Source organism: Xiphophorus maculatus, chromosome 10, assembly GCF_002775205.1.
Source record: "Xiphophorus maculatus strain JP 163 A chromosome 10, X_maculatus-5.0-male, whole genome shotgun sequence".
Classification (NCBI taxonomy): domain Eukaryota; kingdom Metazoa; phylum Chordata; class Actinopteri; order Cyprinodontiformes; family Poeciliidae; genus Xiphophorus; species Xiphophorus maculatus.
The window spans coordinates 17,445,148-17,463,053 of record NC_036452.1 but is presented as its reverse complement, the minus strand read 5'-3'; the positions used below and the strand labels follow the sequence as shown (position 1 = coordinate 17,463,053).

The 17,906-nt window shown below is 38.2% G+C and overlaps 3 protein-coding genes and 1 long non-coding RNA gene across 4 annotated transcripts; 1 reads left to right on the top strand and 3 right to left on the bottom strand.

Annotated features, from left to right (window-relative positions):
- Positions 1-1,096: 1,096 nt before the first annotated feature.
- On the bottom strand, positions 1,097-3,854 carry LOC111609866 (microfibril-associated glycoprotein 4-like). The gene is made up of 6 exons (XM_023340717.1): positions 3,749-3,854; positions 3,493-3,639; positions 3,078-3,116; positions 2,560-2,656; positions 2,289-2,453; positions 1,097-1,871 (listed from the first exon to the last, which is right to left on the bottom strand). Exons 1-6 carry the CDS (start codon positions 3,782-3,784, stop codon positions 1,618-1,620), a joined length of 738 nt encoding a protein of 245 aa, XP_023196485.1. The 5' UTR covers positions 3,785-3,854; the 3' UTR covers positions 1,097-1,617.
- LOC111609867 lies at positions 1,893-15,919 on the top strand. The gene is made up of 2 exons (XR_002753379.1): positions 1,893-2,109; positions 15,545-15,919. It is a non-coding gene; the product is annotated as an uncharacterized LOC111609867 (long non-coding RNA).
- LOC102237747 (stonustoxin subunit beta-like) lies at positions 4,958-11,723 on the bottom strand. Its single transcript, XM_023340716.1, has 3 exons — positions 11,629-11,723; positions 7,424-8,890; positions 4,958-6,915 (listed from the first exon to the last, which is right to left on the bottom strand). The coding sequence occupies exons 1-3, from the start codon at positions 11,717-11,719 to the stop codon at positions 6,356-6,358; spliced, it is 2,118 nt and encodes a 705-aa protein (XP_023196484.1). The 5' UTR covers positions 11,720-11,723; the 3' UTR covers positions 4,958-6,355.
- On the bottom strand, positions 13,703-17,649 carry LOC102238004 (microfibril-associated glycoprotein 4-like). Its single transcript, XM_023340718.1, has 6 exons — positions 17,549-17,649; positions 17,293-17,439; positions 16,882-16,920; positions 16,366-16,462; positions 16,102-16,266; positions 13,703-15,305 (listed from the first exon to the last, which is right to left on the bottom strand). Exons 1-6 carry the CDS (start codon positions 17,582-17,584, stop codon positions 15,055-15,057), a joined length of 735 nt encoding a protein of 244 aa, XP_023196486.1. The 5' UTR covers positions 17,585-17,649; the 3' UTR covers positions 13,703-15,054.
- Between the last annotated feature and the right edge of the window lie 257 nt (positions 17,650-17,906).

Genomic DNA, 17,906 nt, shown 5'->3' with positions numbered 1-17,906 from the left:
AACCCACACAACAAAACGGGTTCTCGTTTTTTTGTGTGTTTAAATGTTATGTAAGGCAGCACACGCGTGTCACCCAATTACTTTGTGTGGCTCTAATTACATACAGGTACAGCAAGAAGGATGTGAGGCTTTAGGTTCAGTGCAGAATTCAGTTTTATTTGAAAGTACGAGCTTTTGACCAAAACAGCTCTGGATATGAAGACTAAATAGAAACAAAAGGGAAAAAATTATTTAAAAACCTGGATGTTATTCAGAATTAGATTTTTTTTAAATCAACAACATATTTTTCTGTTTTTTTGTTTGTTTTTTTCAAATGTTTTTGCAAACTATTTTTCTGAAGCTGATTATGTAATTTGGATCAATAAAGTATTTTTGAATTTAATTTTTCTTCCAATCCATGTTTTGCGACAGAGAGAAGTTTTCTCATTTATAGGTCCGAAACTGACAAAGTTAAGAATGACAGCAGAAATATAATGTCACACCAGCCGTGTAAGTTTTAAAAATGTCATTGGGGCGTGCTGTGGTGGCGCAGGGGTTAAGCACAACCCACATATACAGGCCTTATTGAAATTAATATAGTAATGTTCGAGGTGGGAACTTCGGAATAAGCGTCTACTCCATCTTGCGGTCCAACCGGAAGTCCATGTTCCTGTCTTTTGACCTAATGAACACCGCAGATGTTTTCAAGTCTTTGCTATTGATAGCCTACATGAGGTACTGTAGTTTCCTGCTCTTGCTGCACCTTTGGTAACCAACGTGGCAAATGTACCGTCTCAGAGCTGAAGTCTTCCATCTGTCGGCCTCACTTTAAAAATGACCATCTACGTACAAGCAGCACGTTTTACTTGGATCTATTTGCTCAGATGGGATTTCAAAGCCTGGTGTAATGGTAAATTAAGACTTCTTGGTAATGTTGGAGCTTTTCATGCAGCAAAAACCAAGTGAAAAATCCTTTATAAATTTGATGGGTCCTTGTTATAGGAGCTTACATTTAGGCACTGACATGTCTGTTTGCATCCAGCTTCGTCTTCACTCAACAATAACTGCACGTGCACTAATTGTCCCCATAAAAGACTTAAAAAAAAAAAACTTTAACTAAAACCACAAACTCAATATTTAATAATTACACTGGAATGATTTCACTTCATTCTACAGAGGCAGAGACACTGAAAGGTTCTAATTTAAGCTGTAACGACACATTTTTTCACATCTGGACTACATGTAGAATGTAAAAAAAATAAAATTCAATAACATGATCCTATTTCTTCAGTAAACAACAAGTTACTATTTAGCTCACGAATCAAAGTAGTTTTACTGACAGACAGAAGAAATTCAGACAGGTGCAATAGCGACATCTGATGGATGAATGGGGAGACCGCAGCTTTTTACAACTACTGGATTTGCTGAGGCAGGGGATTTGATACGCTGCTGAGTTCCTTCCGAGTTCAGTGACTGAGTGGGACGACTCTGACCGGCTGCACTGCCTCTGACCATTTCTCCAGTATTTGTTTGAGTCCAAACTTTCGCCCCGCCTCTTTCATCACGTCCTGCAGAATTGCTGGAGATCCCTTTCTGGGTTCCTGGAAACTTCTGATGACGCTTCAATCCCATCCCAGTTCACTGTGCTGGACGGATCTTCATGCTGATGGCCTTGAGGGAGTAGCCCCTGCCCTTCCAGGACGTCCACTCCACTCCGATGGCATAAAGAGTGCTGTCGGCCCCCCAGAGGTACACGCCGTTTGGGTTCGCACTGTGACAATCGGAGTACCAGAACCCTGCAAGGAACGATCGGGCGCAGTTGTTCACCCAGGTGTCCTGATCTTTATCGAATGTCGAGAACTTTTGTCCACTGATGTGACTCAGAGAGTCTCCTGAAGAAACAGAAAGTCACATTAGCACATTATTTTCTTAAATTACAAAGTATCTTGCAAAACTGTTTGTTTCTTGGTAAAACAAAAACAGAACATAATACTTTTGGAAATACTCTTCTGATAAGGCGATTATGAATCCAAGCAAATAAAAAGTTGTTCAGTAAGCATGTTTTATTTTTTTTCTTTACAAAATAAATGGTAAAATATTAAACTTGTTGATAGATAAATAAAGTGCCAGGTTTTTTTTCTGCAGGTGTTAAAGCATCATGTGTGCGTAGGGTTTGGCCTCACCTTGGCACTTAGACAACAAATCTGAGTGCCACACTGCAGGACAGGACACATTTAAAAACTACAAAATCTAATAATAAAATAATTTATCTTACCAGAAACAAAACAAAAAAGTCTGTCTTTACCCACCTGCCCCTCCGTTAGTGAATCCAGTCAGGTGAAGTCTGTAGCCGTCAGACTGTGGGCCCACGGAGAACGAGGTGTAACAGGCATACGACTTGTTTCCATCGAAGTCCTCCATGTCGATCAGCAGCTCTGTTCTCCTCTTAGTCAGGTGGAAGACATTTTCCAGACCTTGAACACGACAGAAACATTGGAGAGAGTGATCTCTCGGAAATTTTTACAGCTTCTCTCTAGTCTCTCTAGTCTTCATAACTGCTGCGTTGGCTTCACGTCTCACCGAGCCAGTACTCTCCCGCCGCGTTCCCGAAGCCGAGCTTGTACTGATCCCAGGGCCTGTAGAAGTTCACGGAGCCGTCCATCCTCCTCTGGAAAACCTGCGGGGAGGTGAGAACGGTGATCCAGCTGAGCACAGCTCAGTTTCCCCCTGATGAGCTTTGATGGATTTTGAGTTGGATTTCACAAATGGATGCTAATAACAACATCACCTACAATGAGTTCAAACAGTGTTTAAGTGTTTTTGTTTTGGGGTTCTTGTAAACTCTGACTATAGATGGTGAGACCACAGATACATTTTTTGTTATGAGCTCAAAATTATTTCCAATAGTTTCCCTTTAATGAAACCAGTCGGCTACAGGTAAGAACCCTATCTAAAAAAAAAAAAAGATAGGGATTCAAAATGCGTACAGTTATATTTTAACAGATGACTTTGAATTGAATTCCAAAGGAAGCTTTCGAAACTTCTAAAATAATGAAAAGCAAAAAATAAATTAAACAGCAAAAAGAAACAATCCCTACCGTCCACTTTCCTCCCAGAGAGTCCATGTCGCAGTAAACCTGCAGATACAAACATAGCAGCTGATTGAACCGGCATACTGATTCAGCTGCATATTGAGCCTCTGGTTTCTGATTTTTCGCAAGGAACAAAAAGAAACAAAGCCTGATTGACCTCCTGCTGGACTCTTGAACCAATGCTGTAAAAACAATGAGCCCCATTATGATACCAAGCATCAGAGCTCATAGATTCCTATCAGGTGACATAAATTTGATGTTTGCGATATTTTTTAAATCAGGGTTGTTGTTTAAAAAAAATAAAAGTTTACATATTAAAAATCACCTATCAATATTGAGTGAAAATGTGAACTTTAACATCGGGCATTAAGAATCAGAATGTGATTATTAGTTACTGACATCCCAGGAGGTTTGAGCGTACCTGGACTGCCGACGTGGTTCCGATGGGATAGATGGTGTAAACTCCGCTGGGTCGGCTGGTGTCTTGGATGTAGACGTCATTGCAGTCCAGAGGAAGGCTGAGAGCTGAGCAGCTGGTCGCCACGGGAACCAGAAGGAGAAGAAACAGCTGCAGCAGAGGAACAGCTTATTCACGACAACTCTGTAGAGTTAGAACTTTTCTCAAATCAAGCAAATGAGGAACATTCAAGAGTCCTGCGTTAACATCATAAACTCACCTTAATGGTCATTGCTCTTCTGTACGGACATAACATATGATGCCTGTCAGGTGGAGTTCTGCAGCAGTGGAGTCTCACCTGCTTTTATAACCGGCACAATGAGTTACTAATTCATGAAAGTCCCCTATTTGGAAATCAGAGAGTTTTTCTTTCGAATGTGTTGCGCAACTGATCTGGTAAAGTCACAGCAGTACACCTCTCTACTTCTCCTTTTTTTATTTTAAAACACAGTTTCCTCAAACCTCAATTCAGCTGTTGCTACTGAACTTCATGTGTTTAGTAAATTTAGCCAGTTCATTTTACTAACTGTAACTACCTGTTTGTGTTCCTTATTTACCTGTCCTATATCTGGCCACTACCTGAACTATACTGTTGACATCAAATCTTTATTAAATCTACATGCAATGATTTTCCTTTTCATTGAAAGGACTCTGGACCATTGTTTTAGGATGTTTTTGCCCCTTTTTTTACTTGTTAATGAAATCACAAACATATTTATATATAATGTAAGCCGCAACTCAAAAACATGGGGCTGCCAGCATACAAAGTTCTTTAAATCTTATGCTACATTATGTTACAAAGATTATAGGCCAAATCTTTTAGTCATTTAGTAATTAAATACACTGTATTCATTGGAGACAACAAAAAATCAGAAAATCAATGCAACAAAATTGTATTGTGGAGTTGCAGAAAAATCAGGAGAACAAGTCTAATATTTAGGAGAGAACAAAGCAGCTTTATTTTAATATCTGCGCAGATGGGAGAACAGCTACAGTGGGTTCCGCTCTTCGACTTAGAGCTGAACGTCCTCTCATTATATAGGATACATCGCACATTACATGATTACACCCCCTGGCTCAGAGTGAGACAAAAAAATCTATAAATTGCTTATATGTGAGTTTTGCTTGAGCAGGTTTGCATGCACATTCACACCTCAACTACAGAAATAGGCTCTGTGTTTACTGTGGACAAGATGCCCTTAGGTCTTAGCAAAACATAGTAGATTGACCTTTGGATAACTTCTGCTTTCTTTCTGTACCATGATAGGTTGCCTTAGCAATGTCTTACATCTCTAACCACTGAACATCCTATTCTAACTTATTTGCAGAGGCTCAGAAGAGCATATTTCCTGTTGAGCGGCAACTGAGTGCAAACCTTTAATAAAAACATAAAGTGTACATTTTAAAATGATTAAACATTGTTAACTAATTTTTACTTCACAGCATTCTTTTTATTAAATTTCAAAACATTAGACTACAAGCATTAGAACAGTAGCATGAATGAAGTAATAATATAACTTTTTAAATTCAAAAGCAATCATGTTGTTCAAAACTAGTCAAACATACACATTACGTGTGTAGGAAATTAATAAAGAACGCATAACTGTTAATCATTAAGAATCAGTAATAACAAAAGTACAGGAAAAACTGAATATCAAACACCACAAAAACTACAAACCCCCACCAAAGCTGTAAAATAGTAAAAAAAAAAAAAAGAAATCATAACATGAAATCCATAACTACGGCAACATCATATGTTTTTCCAAGCACCACAAAAACTATAAACCCCAACCAAAGCTGTAAAATAGTAAAAAAATAAATAAATCATAACATGAAATCTATAATTATGGCAACATCATATATTTTTCCAATGTCAATCATATATAAAATCATGGAAGGTCACAATTATGTTTGACAATACACTGTTATCTATCCCATAGATGTGGTAAGTGAACAAAAAAGCATTTAAAACATGAAGATCATCCAATTGTAAGCAAAAAGATGCAAGAAGTTCTTTATTGCAAAAATAGTAATTGTTTTAAAGTTGTACAGTTAATGATAAAGGAGACATATTATCGAAAATGTTCTTTTTTGCCTGTTTTTGTCCTTTCATTTGGGTATCTACTGCTTACAGAAACAATCCAAGAGCAAAAAAACAAAACAAAAAAAAAAAAACAGCCATTATTTGGCAATTGGTAAATGTTTTACTGGTGTCTGAACCGTTTCAGAAACATCTGCAGTACAAATTCCATTATTGATAGCAACTCCAGGCCTTGCCAAGTCCCTCACCTGAAAACCCAACTGGGGTTCCATCCACTTCATTACAAGAAGAATTATTGTATGTTTCTCTGAGAGAAAAGTCACCAAAAAAGAATGACTTTCTTTAGATTTATTACTTGCTTTATGGCAAGGAGAGAATGCATTCAGTTACACAGACTGCAGGTCAGAACCTGTCTGCTGGAGAGAAAAAGATTTTCTCACCTTCACTTACTTATTCTCAGCTTTTAGTCAAACAGGCCTTTTTAAAATGGTCACACTTTAACATGACAGTAAAAAAACTACTGAGGAGGGACAAATAAAACTCTAACTACTGTTTCTATGGAAACAGTAGTTATTCTTATTCTATTTCAACATGAGGGTCAAACATAAATTATGATCAAAACTCAAAAAAGAGATGTGAAGTCTGGAACTGATTGATTGATTGATTGATTGATTGATTGATTGATTGATTGATTGATTGTTGTAAATTACCTAGTAAACTTTTGCTTTCTTTACTCACACCTCTGTTTAAGCCATGTTTTTCTGTTTCAAACTGAACCAAATGTCTTTACAGACGCAGTTTCAAGTAGCCGTTTTTCTTGCAAATTTTCAGACATGGGTAAACGGGCTCAGAGAAATTGAGAAACTCGAAAGTGTGAATGTGATCCACTTTGTCACCTCTGACTACATAATACGACAAAGAACCAGTATGACAATTCAGATACACGCCAACACAGGACAAGCCGGTGTTGGGAATAGGTTTTTTCGTGCAGGTTCCATTATGCTCTATATAGAATTTGGGTTGTCCTCTGTGGTTTTTCCACCTCCAGCCCAAAGACCAGCTCATTGTATTTTGACCAAAGGCAGTCCATTTACTATAACCTCCTTTCCTGTGTATTCCTTTGTAAGAAATACCAACAGCGCTATCTATACCTTTGACAATGTTCAGTTCCACCTCCCAGTAGTGGAGCTTTGTCAGACTTTCTTTGAACATGAGCTGGTAGACTTTGTTAAATCTCAGGTGGTTATCGGGATATGACTGCCTGTCTCCGTGTGTCACACTCTTGGTTCCATCGAGAATGAGGTTTGGGTGTGCTGTGTCTGGATCCATATTGAGGCTGCTGGCATCTGAGGGGGAGAAAAACAAACCTGATCAAGGTTCAAAAAAGGTCTGTAGAGTTTTTATTTGATGTGTAACCTCATACTTTACACATCTGCTCAGGGACAATATCTAAATATTTATTTTCTAAGTAATCTTCAGTGCAAGAAGTGAAGTATCCATTTGGCTTTCATGTACACTGTTGCTAAATAACAGCAAATTCAAGTGGATGCTCAACATTGTCACAAGACCCAAACACTCTGGGTCTTGTGTTCAATGTTCAATGTTCGAGGTGTCACGTGACAAGGCTAACCAGGCTAACAAGGCTAATATATGTCATATATATTTTTATGTTGTTATATGTTACACGTTTTGTTAAATGCCACGTCTCTTTCTTCTCTTTGTAAGGCAGTCCGCTGCTCCTCTGCCATATCAGATATAAATCCCTAGCTCTATTCTGAGAAAACTTGTGACGCTCAGATAAATTTGATTTTACATTGGTCTGGGAAAAAATTAAAACAATGAACAGTGACTTACACCACAGGAGATCTCCTCTTCTTGTTATTTCTTTTATTTTTTCTAAACCAACTAAATTGAGTCTTTTAAAATCTTCCGTGATCAGTCTGTCGTTCCTGTAGTGGTAGATGGTTGCTCCTTTGTACATCTTGTTTTCCTTGGCTGTTACTACAAATCTGTATTTTGCTTCGTTCTTCAGACCTGCCGCAAGTTCACGGATCTCTGTGGATTTTTCTCTTATTCTTGTTAATTCTTTTTCCTCAGTGGCTGGACTGACATTCCCTGTGGCCTTGATGTCCATTGTCTCCATGTACTCTGCCATTTTCTGAAGATAAGGATCTGACTTTTCCAGAGAGGTAAAAACGAAGCAGAGGACATCCTCTACTTTGGGGCACAGAAGCTCCTCAACAACGTCAGACTCTTTTGGGAGGATCTTTGTTCCATCCATTGCCTTAATACAGGACTTGATCACATTTACTTCTTTTTCCATGTTTGCCATCCATTTATTTAATTTGTCTGAATTGAACGGAGACTGTTCTTTCTCATCCAAGATTCTCAACAGCTCATTCTCGTCTTCCTTTCCTGCCCTGATGCCTGGAATCTTCTTTGCAATTAGATCTTGAAGCATCCCTTCGTACGTGCTACACTTTTGCTTGAAACTTAACAAAATTGTGGAAATCTGCGGGAATTGATAGCTGTCTGCCAAGCAATCATTGCATCTCATTTTCAAGTTCTGAAGCTCTACCATGGCATTTTGAGCCTTTTCCAAAAGCCCAGTACTCAGTTCCATTTTCACCTCGGAAGCTGATGGATCAAAATTCTTCAGAGGCATCAACCAGACCTTCAGTGGAACACTGTGCTCTTTCTTTGCACCTAGTAGAGTTGGGAGATTGACGTAAGTCAGCAGTGCATCCTGGAATGATGTAGGGTTTTTTTCTGGAATCAGGTCTCCATAGAATGTGCAGGAAAATGCGTCAGCCACAGCTTGTTCTTCATTAGACAGTTTGATGTCAACTTCTCCACTCACGCTTATTCTGGGGAACTTGTTTATAGTAGCTTGGAGGTTGCCCTCAATCTTCTGAAGGGTTTTCGTGTCCATCTTGTTACTGTCCAACACAAAGAATGCATTTGCACCGTAAAGGATACCAGTGACAACATGAGTGGCCAAACACTTCATGTCATCAGCAATCTTCAGCTGCTTCTTCATTTCATCAGCCGATATGTTCAGCTGCTTGAAAGTGGTGGTGGCTTTGTACTGGAAGGTTATGCGGCTTTGATTGTGGGATTTCTTCTTGTCATTCAGATACTTTGCAGATCCTCCGACTTCAATCAGACCGCCCAGAAAACTGGCTTTTAGAGAGGCATTCACATCCAGCAGATTAGACTTCATGTCCAAGGAATCGGAGGAGGTGATTTTAAAATCACTGCTATGCTGGGAATTTTCCATAATCATGTGTTGTAGGGTCGATTCATCCCACAGAGTGACACCTTTAAAACATGATATCAGAAAACAAATTAGAAGGAAACACAGTTAAGGTATTTAAGCAAGACAAAAACATATTCTTGCTTCTCTGTTGGGTTATATGGTTTTCCAACTATAAATTGTTTCTTAGGGAAACAATATAACTTTTTTTATATATATATAATTTGTCCACTTCTGAGCTTTGAAGAAAATATGTTGTTTTGGGGGGGAAGGGGTCTCTGGAAACTTTAAACAGACTTTTCGGTTAGCTGTATATATTTTAAGGCACTTTTTAAAAAATCAAACACATGTAGCCTATAGGCGTAACCTCAAGCTGTGAGACTCTCTTCAGCCTACCGGCATCATCAATTACCACGCAACTAGCCCCAGCCGATCACCACAAGAGCTCGACGACTGTTTTAACTAACATTATCTGCATCCAACAGCTTTACTTAACACAGTCGGTTAGTTTGGCGGAAAAAACTGTGTAAAGTTCTTTACGTTTTGCTAGTTTGCTGTCATGATTCTAAAACACCGGAGCAGCTCTGCACAGCAGCAGCTCCTTCGCTGCTGCACAGGTGTAAACCCAGCACGAGCATTTTAGCGCAATGCCCCCTAATGCCCGCCCATGCCCCCTGGTTGTCACCATGTTGGTGTTGAGCTTTCATCTTCCTGCAACTACAGCAATATCTCTCCAAACCCAGCACAGTTTGCATTACTTTACCAAAAAAATGAGCAAGATGTTTTTCATTAAAAAAAACCAAACAAACAAAAGAAACACTTTATTTGGGACACAGAGTAATAAGCACTTCCAATTCTAGTGTCTACTGATTTTATTTAAATGGTCAAGAATTAGTAGTCATAACTGGCTACCTCCAGCTTCTCAATGTTTTGGAATGGCTGTCACATATACAGTATCTTGGTCCTTCCATTCTGCGGACAACATTTGCAGAAACTTTTTTGCCCGTTTCATAAAACTTGGTAGCCCTGAATCTTGTGCCAAGCGTCGAGCTATTCTTATTTTTTACGATGAAGACATTGGTGTTTCAGGGTTTTTTCACCATGGTTTATTCTGTCTGTGTGAATAGGAGAAATGGGCAAATCAATCCAAAAATATCCATATTACCAATATCAGTATTAGTGTCAGAGCAATACTAGCATAAGATTGATATATTAGTTTCAGATTCCCTCTTAAAACGTATTTTATTTTTGTATTGTAGTTTCTCAACTGGACTGTTAAAAGATGCATCCTTTGATTAGCTTTCAAATTATATTTTTGCACTTTAGAAATCAATGCACACAAATTTGTTGTTTTTTCCTATTGATTCTGTTTATCATGCAAATATGATAAACATATTTTATATAGATAAAATATTTGTAGACATCTATAAACTTTTTCAAAATTTGTTATGACAAAATAAGTCAAAGGAAAAACCACAACACAGGCTAAAGGTCAGAAGTTTGATAACATTTCATACTTACGTAATAAGTATTGATATTGGTATTGGCAATAATGGCTCTGAATTTACTTGGTATAGCATCATTTCTAAAATATGCAGTGTTGCACACTTCTAGTGGAAAAGTAGAGTTGAATGTTTGCATCAGCTACATGCAAAACAAGCAAACAAAAAAAAGTCTGTAATTTATGGTAAAATGCTGGCAGCTCTGGTTGCCAATATTTACAATATAAATTTATATTGAGTAAAATTCTATTGCTAGTAGAGAAGTGTTTTTTAAGTGTATAAATTGACAGCATTCAATCTGCATAATGATTCATGTGGTTATCTGAAACAAAAATTGTTTGATGAAAATTTCTAAATGATTTCTAGATTTTCTGAAAAAAAGATATTTCTGTCTGTCAGTAAATTTCTACTTTATTGCTAAGCAGCTCACACTGATACCAGTGTTGAATGTTTTAGAAATGCATGGAACTCTTTGTAAGAGGTATTTTCATGTTTATATATAGTATATATATACAGTATATATATATATATATATATACTGTATATATACTGTATATATATATATATATATATATATATATATATATATATATATATATATATATATATATATATATATATATATACAGTACAGACCAAACGTTTGGACACACTTTCTCATAGAATTAAATGAATTCAATATATGTATATATACAGTATATATATTTATTTATTTATTTTTTCCTTTCTTTTTTTACCAGTGCTTTTTGGCTCAGGCGGCTTTTGGTTTGAGAGTAGTTAGACAAGGGTAGTGAAAGAGGGGGAAGACATGTGGTAAAGCTCAAAGGTCAACAGGCCAGGAATTGAACCTGCGATGGCCATGTCGAGGACTAAGGTGTCCTTTTGTGAGTTGTTCTCTACTCCTGCACCACCACAACACCCTGACTGGTACAGTGTCTGTCTCTAGTGAAGCTTGTGTCATGACATCAGATGTAGGATATGAACACGGCATTTCAAGTAAAGCCAAAATAAAAAGTTCTTTAAGTTAAGTTAATTCAACACAAAAAAGTAAGTTGTCATCGCTAAACCCAAAGAATTAAGTGAGATTAATGTAAATATAAGGCCATAACATAAACAACAGCCCAAGTACACTTTTTAGAGTGTGATTCACATATTTGTAGCAACAGTTCTACAAATAGTAGGTATAGTAGGAGTATATTTTACGTTAATTTTTTTAATTAGAGATTTGAAAAGATTAGGCAACAGTGTTCTCTTTGTTCAAAAATATAAAGGCTAATGGACATACAGAAGTTCATTCTTACCTGGGATGATTTGATCTTTGCTAGCATCATAAAGCATGCCTAAGGTAAAAGGCCGACCAAGAGCAGCAACTTGAGTAACACCTTTGTCCATGTTTCCTGCATGAAAAAAACATTAAATAACATGACTTAAATCTGTCCATGTGTTGTGAAATAATAATGTTATTTGTTAATCAACATGTTGCTTGTGTAGTTTTGGTCAGTGTAATGTTCCAGGTCATTCATATCTGGAAAGAATATATTTACATGATCTAGCAACTGGCCTGAAGAGTCAAGAAGGAATGTAAAAAAAATTCAAAAGCTAAGTGAGCAGTTATGGAGCTAAGTCTTGGAAAGTTCCAAGAAGGAGGGAGAATTAGTGATTGAGGGGACTCATTATTGTTGGAGGAGGATGATGAGAGACGTGACCAGGGACAGGTTGAGGAAGAGTTCAGATTAGCTACTGCTTCCTGGTAGGAAGGAGAGGAAATGTTCATGAAGAAGGAACGTTTCATGCAGGCAGAAGGACAGGCGTGTGTGAATCTGGGAGGGGGAAGCTAGCACTAAGCTAGCAGGGAGTCAGACAAACACTGGGAGTTGGAATAATGGTGGCCCGTGGAATTAAGAATGAACACGTTCTGAGAAGTTTCAGTAATAAGAATAATTATGAATTTCAATAGAAAGCATGGCAAGTATGGGAAAAGAAATAGAACATTGGAAAACAGCTATTAATAGAATTTAAAATGTTTAAAAAATGACTAGACACATCTTCAGTATATGCTATCTAGGGGAGTTGTAGCCAAAATGTTCAACATAGATCGATTGCAAGAATGTTAGGGTTGTGTGGGTAAAGTAATTGAAGTAACTGCTGTTAGTAATTACTTCAAGTGAACTTATTGCACCACACCTCTGTTAAGGTATCCATCCTTTGTTATATTAAATTAGTTTGTATACGTACATATATATGGTAAACTTATTGTCAGTAAATAAGTTTTCATAGAGTTAAGAATAAATCACATGTTTTATATAATTTACTTGTACTGCTAGCAGGGGCGCTGCCAGGAATCTTGGGCCCCCTGACAAAAAATTTAATTGGGGCCCCCCCATGCAGCTCCTGTTACAATTTCTTGAGTCTATTTGACCCATCAAAGGCGTCACAGTTTTAAAGGCTTGCGACTGCTTTGCATTCTTTGGTCCAACACTGATAACTAGCACAATATTTACTGCTCATGAATGTTACATCCAACAGTCCACATACAGTATGGAAGTAGGTTATTTAAATTATTTTCTGTTAGTTTTAGATTACTGAAATGTCTCTCCCCACGAGCAACAGTCATAGGCAACATGCAAAATACACATAAAGCAATCCAGACTTGGTCCAAAACATTGCAAATTAGTAGTAAATGAGTTGAATCAACCTTAAAAGTTATGACGAGCCAACACATTTGCTTTAAATTGGAATAACAGAATTACATAGAATGTAAGGAAAGGAATGTTTAGCCTGCAGCGAGATCATTATAAAGTCTTGGACTAAGTGTGCCGAGTTTAATTTGGAAGTTTATTGAATCTTCATGAATTTAGGTTTCTCCTAAAATATGTGAAATAATGTTGAAATGGGGACATGTCATTTTATGTATCCATTTAAATGGGTTGAAGAGATTTCGCTCATGTTCCTTAAGTTCACAGCACTTTACCTTCCTATTATTGATACATTTATGTTCTTTGTCAACCACTTGTCCATCTGTGAAAATTTTTCAAAGCTTAATATTAATATTTTTGTGACTCTGTATGCTGTGTGGACAGTGGATTCAATAAAATTATTGGCTTATTTGTCTGCAGAGGGAGTCCTGACTCCTTCAATGTCTTCATTCTGTAGTTTTAGTTCAGTGAAACAACTTCAAATAATGTTTGGGAAGTTTTCTTTAGGTCTAATCCTCTTCTGACGGACTGTTATATGGTTTAGTTATTGCTGGTAAAGCACATCTTGCCCGCAAATACAGAACTTCCCCTTCAAGTTCCGTATTTTTGTGACTGAGACAGAAAATAAAATTACATGAAAGCATAAAGTGCAACAGATGTGGAAAGGATCACACAGGAATCAAGCTCTGCGTTGGTTTATTCCTATAAAACAGTGTGGGACACACTCAGCACCGGGTATGATACACACAATCACCGTCACAGTCCTGCAGCCCAACAAACACATTTTGGAAGGAAACTTTATACAAACTTAATAAACGTAACAAATTAACTTTAACCAACACCAAAGCTTTTTTTAAAAAACACTTACACAGTCAACATTATATTTTTATGCAGAACAAAAGCTGTGAAAACTATTGTTAACAATATAAACATTATTAAAAGTGAGAGGTAGCTTCAGAGCGCATCTTACCAGCAGCTCAGTCAGGCAGCTTCTGCCTGGCTGCTGCAGCATCTACGTCACTGAACGTTGCTTTGTGCAACATTAATAACGTCCCTCCAAAAAACAATATTTACATTAGGAACCAAAAATAAAAGCAGTATAAAACAGAAATAGCCATGTCAGCAGACATGTTAATTTGACAAAACAGAAATAAAAATGTCTTGACAAGGTTCATAAAATAATAAATAAATAAATAAATGAAATTAACTCAGCTACAGAAGCAACAATAAAATACACATTTTCAGAAAAATAAAGTGTGAAAATTGCTGACAAAGGACAAAAGGGAACGGTCCCATGTTTTTTTTGTTGTTGTTGTTTTTACCTTAGATCTGAAACAGAATGAGGGGGGAAATGGAGAGGGAGATCCACAGACAGATCCCCCTGCTAACTTGAAGAAAGGAAGAGTTAAGAGGGATTTCATTTTTTTCTACGTAATGACACCTGTTCTCTGAGCTACTGCTGTTTCTCGGCGTAACACCGGCACCGTGCCCCCCTCCCCCTTCTCCCGGACTGGACGCTGTTCGTTGTTTTTACCTTAGAACGGTCAACTCTCCATTATTCCTATTTCTATTTGATATAATAGGGATTTCCGCTCTTCCGTGTCATGTCTCCTGTCTCTCATCTGCAGTTCAACAGTTTAATCCGTCAACACGTCGTCACCCATTTTTCCGAGCTGCCTCCAAATGCAACATGTGCGCTACGAGGCTCATGCTGGCCGGGTTTACGCCGTGCGGCAGCGTAGGAGAGCTGCTGCTGTTGTGAGCTGCACAGGCATCATGGCAACTATAGCAAAACGCTAAGAACTTCGCACTGGATTTGCTGAGGAAGGGGATTTGATACGCTGCTGAGTTCCTTCCGAGTTCAGTGACTGAGTGGGACGACTCTGACCGGCTGCTCTGCCTCTGACCATTTCTCCAGTATTTGTTTGAGTCCAATCTTTCGCGCCGCTTCTTTCATCACGTCCTGCAGAATTGCTGGAGACTCCAGGTTCCTGGAAACTTCTGATGACGCTTCAATCCCATCCCAGTTCACTATGCTGGACGGATCTTCATGCTGATGGCCTTGAGGGAGTAGCCCCTGCCCTTCCAGGACGTCCACTCCACTCCGATGGCATAAAGAGTGCTGTCGGCCCCCCAGAGGTACACGCCGTTTGGGTTCGCACTGTGACAATCGGAGTACCAGAACCCTGCAAGGAACGATCGGGCGCAGTTGTTCACCCAGGTGTCCTGATCTTTATCGAATGTCGAGAACTTTTGTCCACTGATGTGACTCAGAGAGTCTCCTGAAGAAACAGAAAGTCACATTAGCACATTATTTTCTTAAATTACAAAGTATCTTGCAAAACTGTTTGTTTCTTGGTAAAACAAAAACAGAACATAATACTTTTGGAAATACTCTTCTGATAAGGCGATTATGAATCCAAGCAAATAAAAAGTTGTTCAGTAAGCATGTTTTATTTTTTTTTCTTTACGAAATAAATGGTAAAATATTAAACTTGTTGATAGATAAATAAAGTGCCAGTTTTTTTTCTGCAGGTGTTAAACAAGAGGGGAGCAGGATTAGGAAAAGCTTGTTGCTTAAGGTGCAAACAGAACTCATGACAACTGCAACAATAAATGAAGTCAATAATATAACAAACTGCATTTGCATGATACGTTTGTTTTGTATGTTTTTTTTAACAAGCTCAATCACACAAATAGTAAATTAGCCAATTATGTGGCAACGACAAAATTAATACTTGTATTATTAAAGTTACTTTCTACAAACTCCTCTGAATATCCCTGAACATTTTAAAAGAACGTGTCCTTTTTTATTTATTCTTTTTTTATTTTATTTCATTGTTTAATCATTTTTTCATCACACTTGAAATGAAGCCAAAATGATTTCTAATGAATTTTCATGCAGCAAGTGAAGCATCATGTGTGCGTAGGGTTTGGCCTCACCTTGGCACTTAGACAACAAATCTGAGTGCCACACTGCAGGACAGGACACATTTAAAAACTACAAAATCTAATAATAATAATAATAAAAGAATTTATCTTACCAGAAACAAAACAAAAAAGTCTGTCTTTACCCACCTGCCCCTCCGTTAGTGAATCCAGTCAGGTGAAGTCTGTAGCCGTCAGACTGTGGGCCCACGGAGAACGAGGTGTAACAGGCATACGACTTGTTTCCATCGAAGTCCTCCATGTCGATCAGCAGCTCTGTTCTCCTCTTAGTCAGGTGGAAGACATTTTCCAGACCTTGAACACGACAGAAACATTGGAGAGAGTGATCTCTCGGAACTTTTTACAGGGTTTCTCTCTAGTCTTCATAACTGCTGCGTTGGCTTCACGTCTCACCGAGCCAGTACTCTCCCGCCGCGTTCCCGAAGCCGAACTTGTACTGATCCCAGGGCCTGTAGAAGTTCACGGAGCCGTCCATCCTCCTCTGGAAAACCTGCGGGGAGGTGAGGACGGTGATCCAGCTGAGCACGGCTCAGGTTTCCCCCCTGATGAGCTTTGATGGATATTTCACAAATGGATGCTAATAACAACATCACCTACAATGAGTTCAAACTGTGTTTAAGTGTTTTTGCTTTGGGGTTCTTGTAAACTCTGACTATAGATGGTGAGACCACAGATACATTTTTTGTTGTGAACTCAAAATTATTTCCAATAGTTTCCCTTTAATGAAACCAGTCGGCTACAGGTAAGAACCCTATCTAAAAAAAAAAAAAGATAGGGATTCAAAATGCGTACAATTACAGTTATACTTTAACAGATGACTTTGAATTGAATTCCAAAGGAAGCTTTCGAAACTTCTAAAATAATGAAAAGCAAAAAATAAATTAAACAGCAGAAAGAAACCATCCCTACCGTCCACTTTCCTCCCAGAGAGTCCATGTCGCAGTAAACCTGCAGACAAACATAGCAGCTGATTGAACCGGCATACTGATTCAGCTGCATATTGAGCCTCTGGTTTCTGATTTTTCGCAAGGAACAAAAAGAAACCAAGCCTGATTGACCTCCTTCTGGACTCTTGAACCAATGCTGTAAAAACAGTGAGCCCCATTATGATACCAAGCATCAGAGCTCATAGATTCCTATCAGGTGACATAAATTTGATGTTTGCCATATTTTTTAAATCAGGGTTGTTGTTTAAAAAAAAAAAGTTTACATATTAAAAATCACCTATCAATATTGAGTGAAAATGTAAACTTTAACATCGGGCATTAAGAATCAGAATGTGATTATTAGTTACTGACATCCCAGGAGGTTTGAGCGTACCTGGACGGCCGATGTGGTTCCGATGGGATAGATGGTGTAAACTCCGCTGGGTCGGCTGGTGTCTTGGACGTAGACATCATTGCAGTCCAGAGGGAGGCTGAGAGCTGAGCAGCTGGTCGCCACGGGAACCAGAAGGAGAAGAAACAGCTGCAGCAGAGGAACAGCTTATTCATGACAAGTCTGTAGAGTTAGAACTTTTCTCAAATCAAGCAAATGAGGAACATTCAAGAGTCCTGCGTTAACATCATAAACTCACCTTAATGGTCATTGCTCTTCTGTAAGGATCTAACATGTGATGTCTGTCAGGTGGAGTTCTGCAGCAGTGGAGTCTCACCTGCTTTTATAACCGGCACAATGAGTTACTAATTCATGAAAGTCCCCTATTTGGAAATCAGAGAGTTTTTCTTTCGAATGTGTTGCGCAACTGATCTGGTAAAGTCACAGCAGTACACCTCTCTACTTCTCCTTTTTTTAAAATATTATTATTATTTTAAACATAGTTTTCCTCAAACCTCAATTCAGCTGTTGCTACTTAACTTCATGTTTTGTAAATTTAGCCAGTTCATTTTACTAACTGTAACTACCTGTTTGTGTTCCTTATTTACCTGTCCTAT

Bases quoted from the DNA above. Each gene is read 5' to 3' on its own strand.
- LOC111609866 (XM_023340717.1), bottom strand. From the start codon at position 3,784: ATGTTATGTCCGTACAGAAGAGCAATGACCATTAAG. The intron at 3,640-3,748 runs GTGAGTTTATGA...CCTCTGCTGCAG, and splicing joins GAAGAGCAATGACCATTAAG to CTGTTTCTTCTCCTTCTGGT. The intron at 2,657-3,077 runs GTAGGGATTGTT...ACCTCCCCGCAG, and splicing joins CTCTGGGAGGAAAGTGGACG to GTTTTCCAGAGGAGGATGGA.
- LOC102238004 (XM_023340718.1), bottom strand. From the start codon at position 17,584: ATGTTAGATCCTTACAGAAGAGCAATGACCATTAAG. The intron at 17,440-17,548 runs GTGAGTTTATGA...CCTCTGCTGCAG, and splicing joins GAAGAGCAATGACCATTAAG to CTGTTTCTTCTCCTTCTGGT. The intron at 16,267-16,365 runs GTGAGACGTGAA...GTCGTGTTCAAG, and splicing joins GGCGGGAGAGTACTGGCTCG to GTCTGGAAAATGTCTTCCAC.
- LOC102237747 (XM_023340716.1), bottom strand. From the start codon at position 11,719: ATGGACAAAGGTGTTACTCAAGTTGCTGCTCTTGGTCGGCCTTTTACC. The intron at 8,891-11,628 runs GTAAGAATGAAC...CATGTTTTAAAG, and splicing joins CAAAGATCAAATCATCCCAG to GTGTCACTCTGTGGGATGAA. The intron at 6,916-7,423 runs GTAAGTCACTGT...TCTCCCCCTCAG, and splicing joins AAGAGGAGATCTCCTGTGGT to ATGCCAGCAGCCTCAATATG.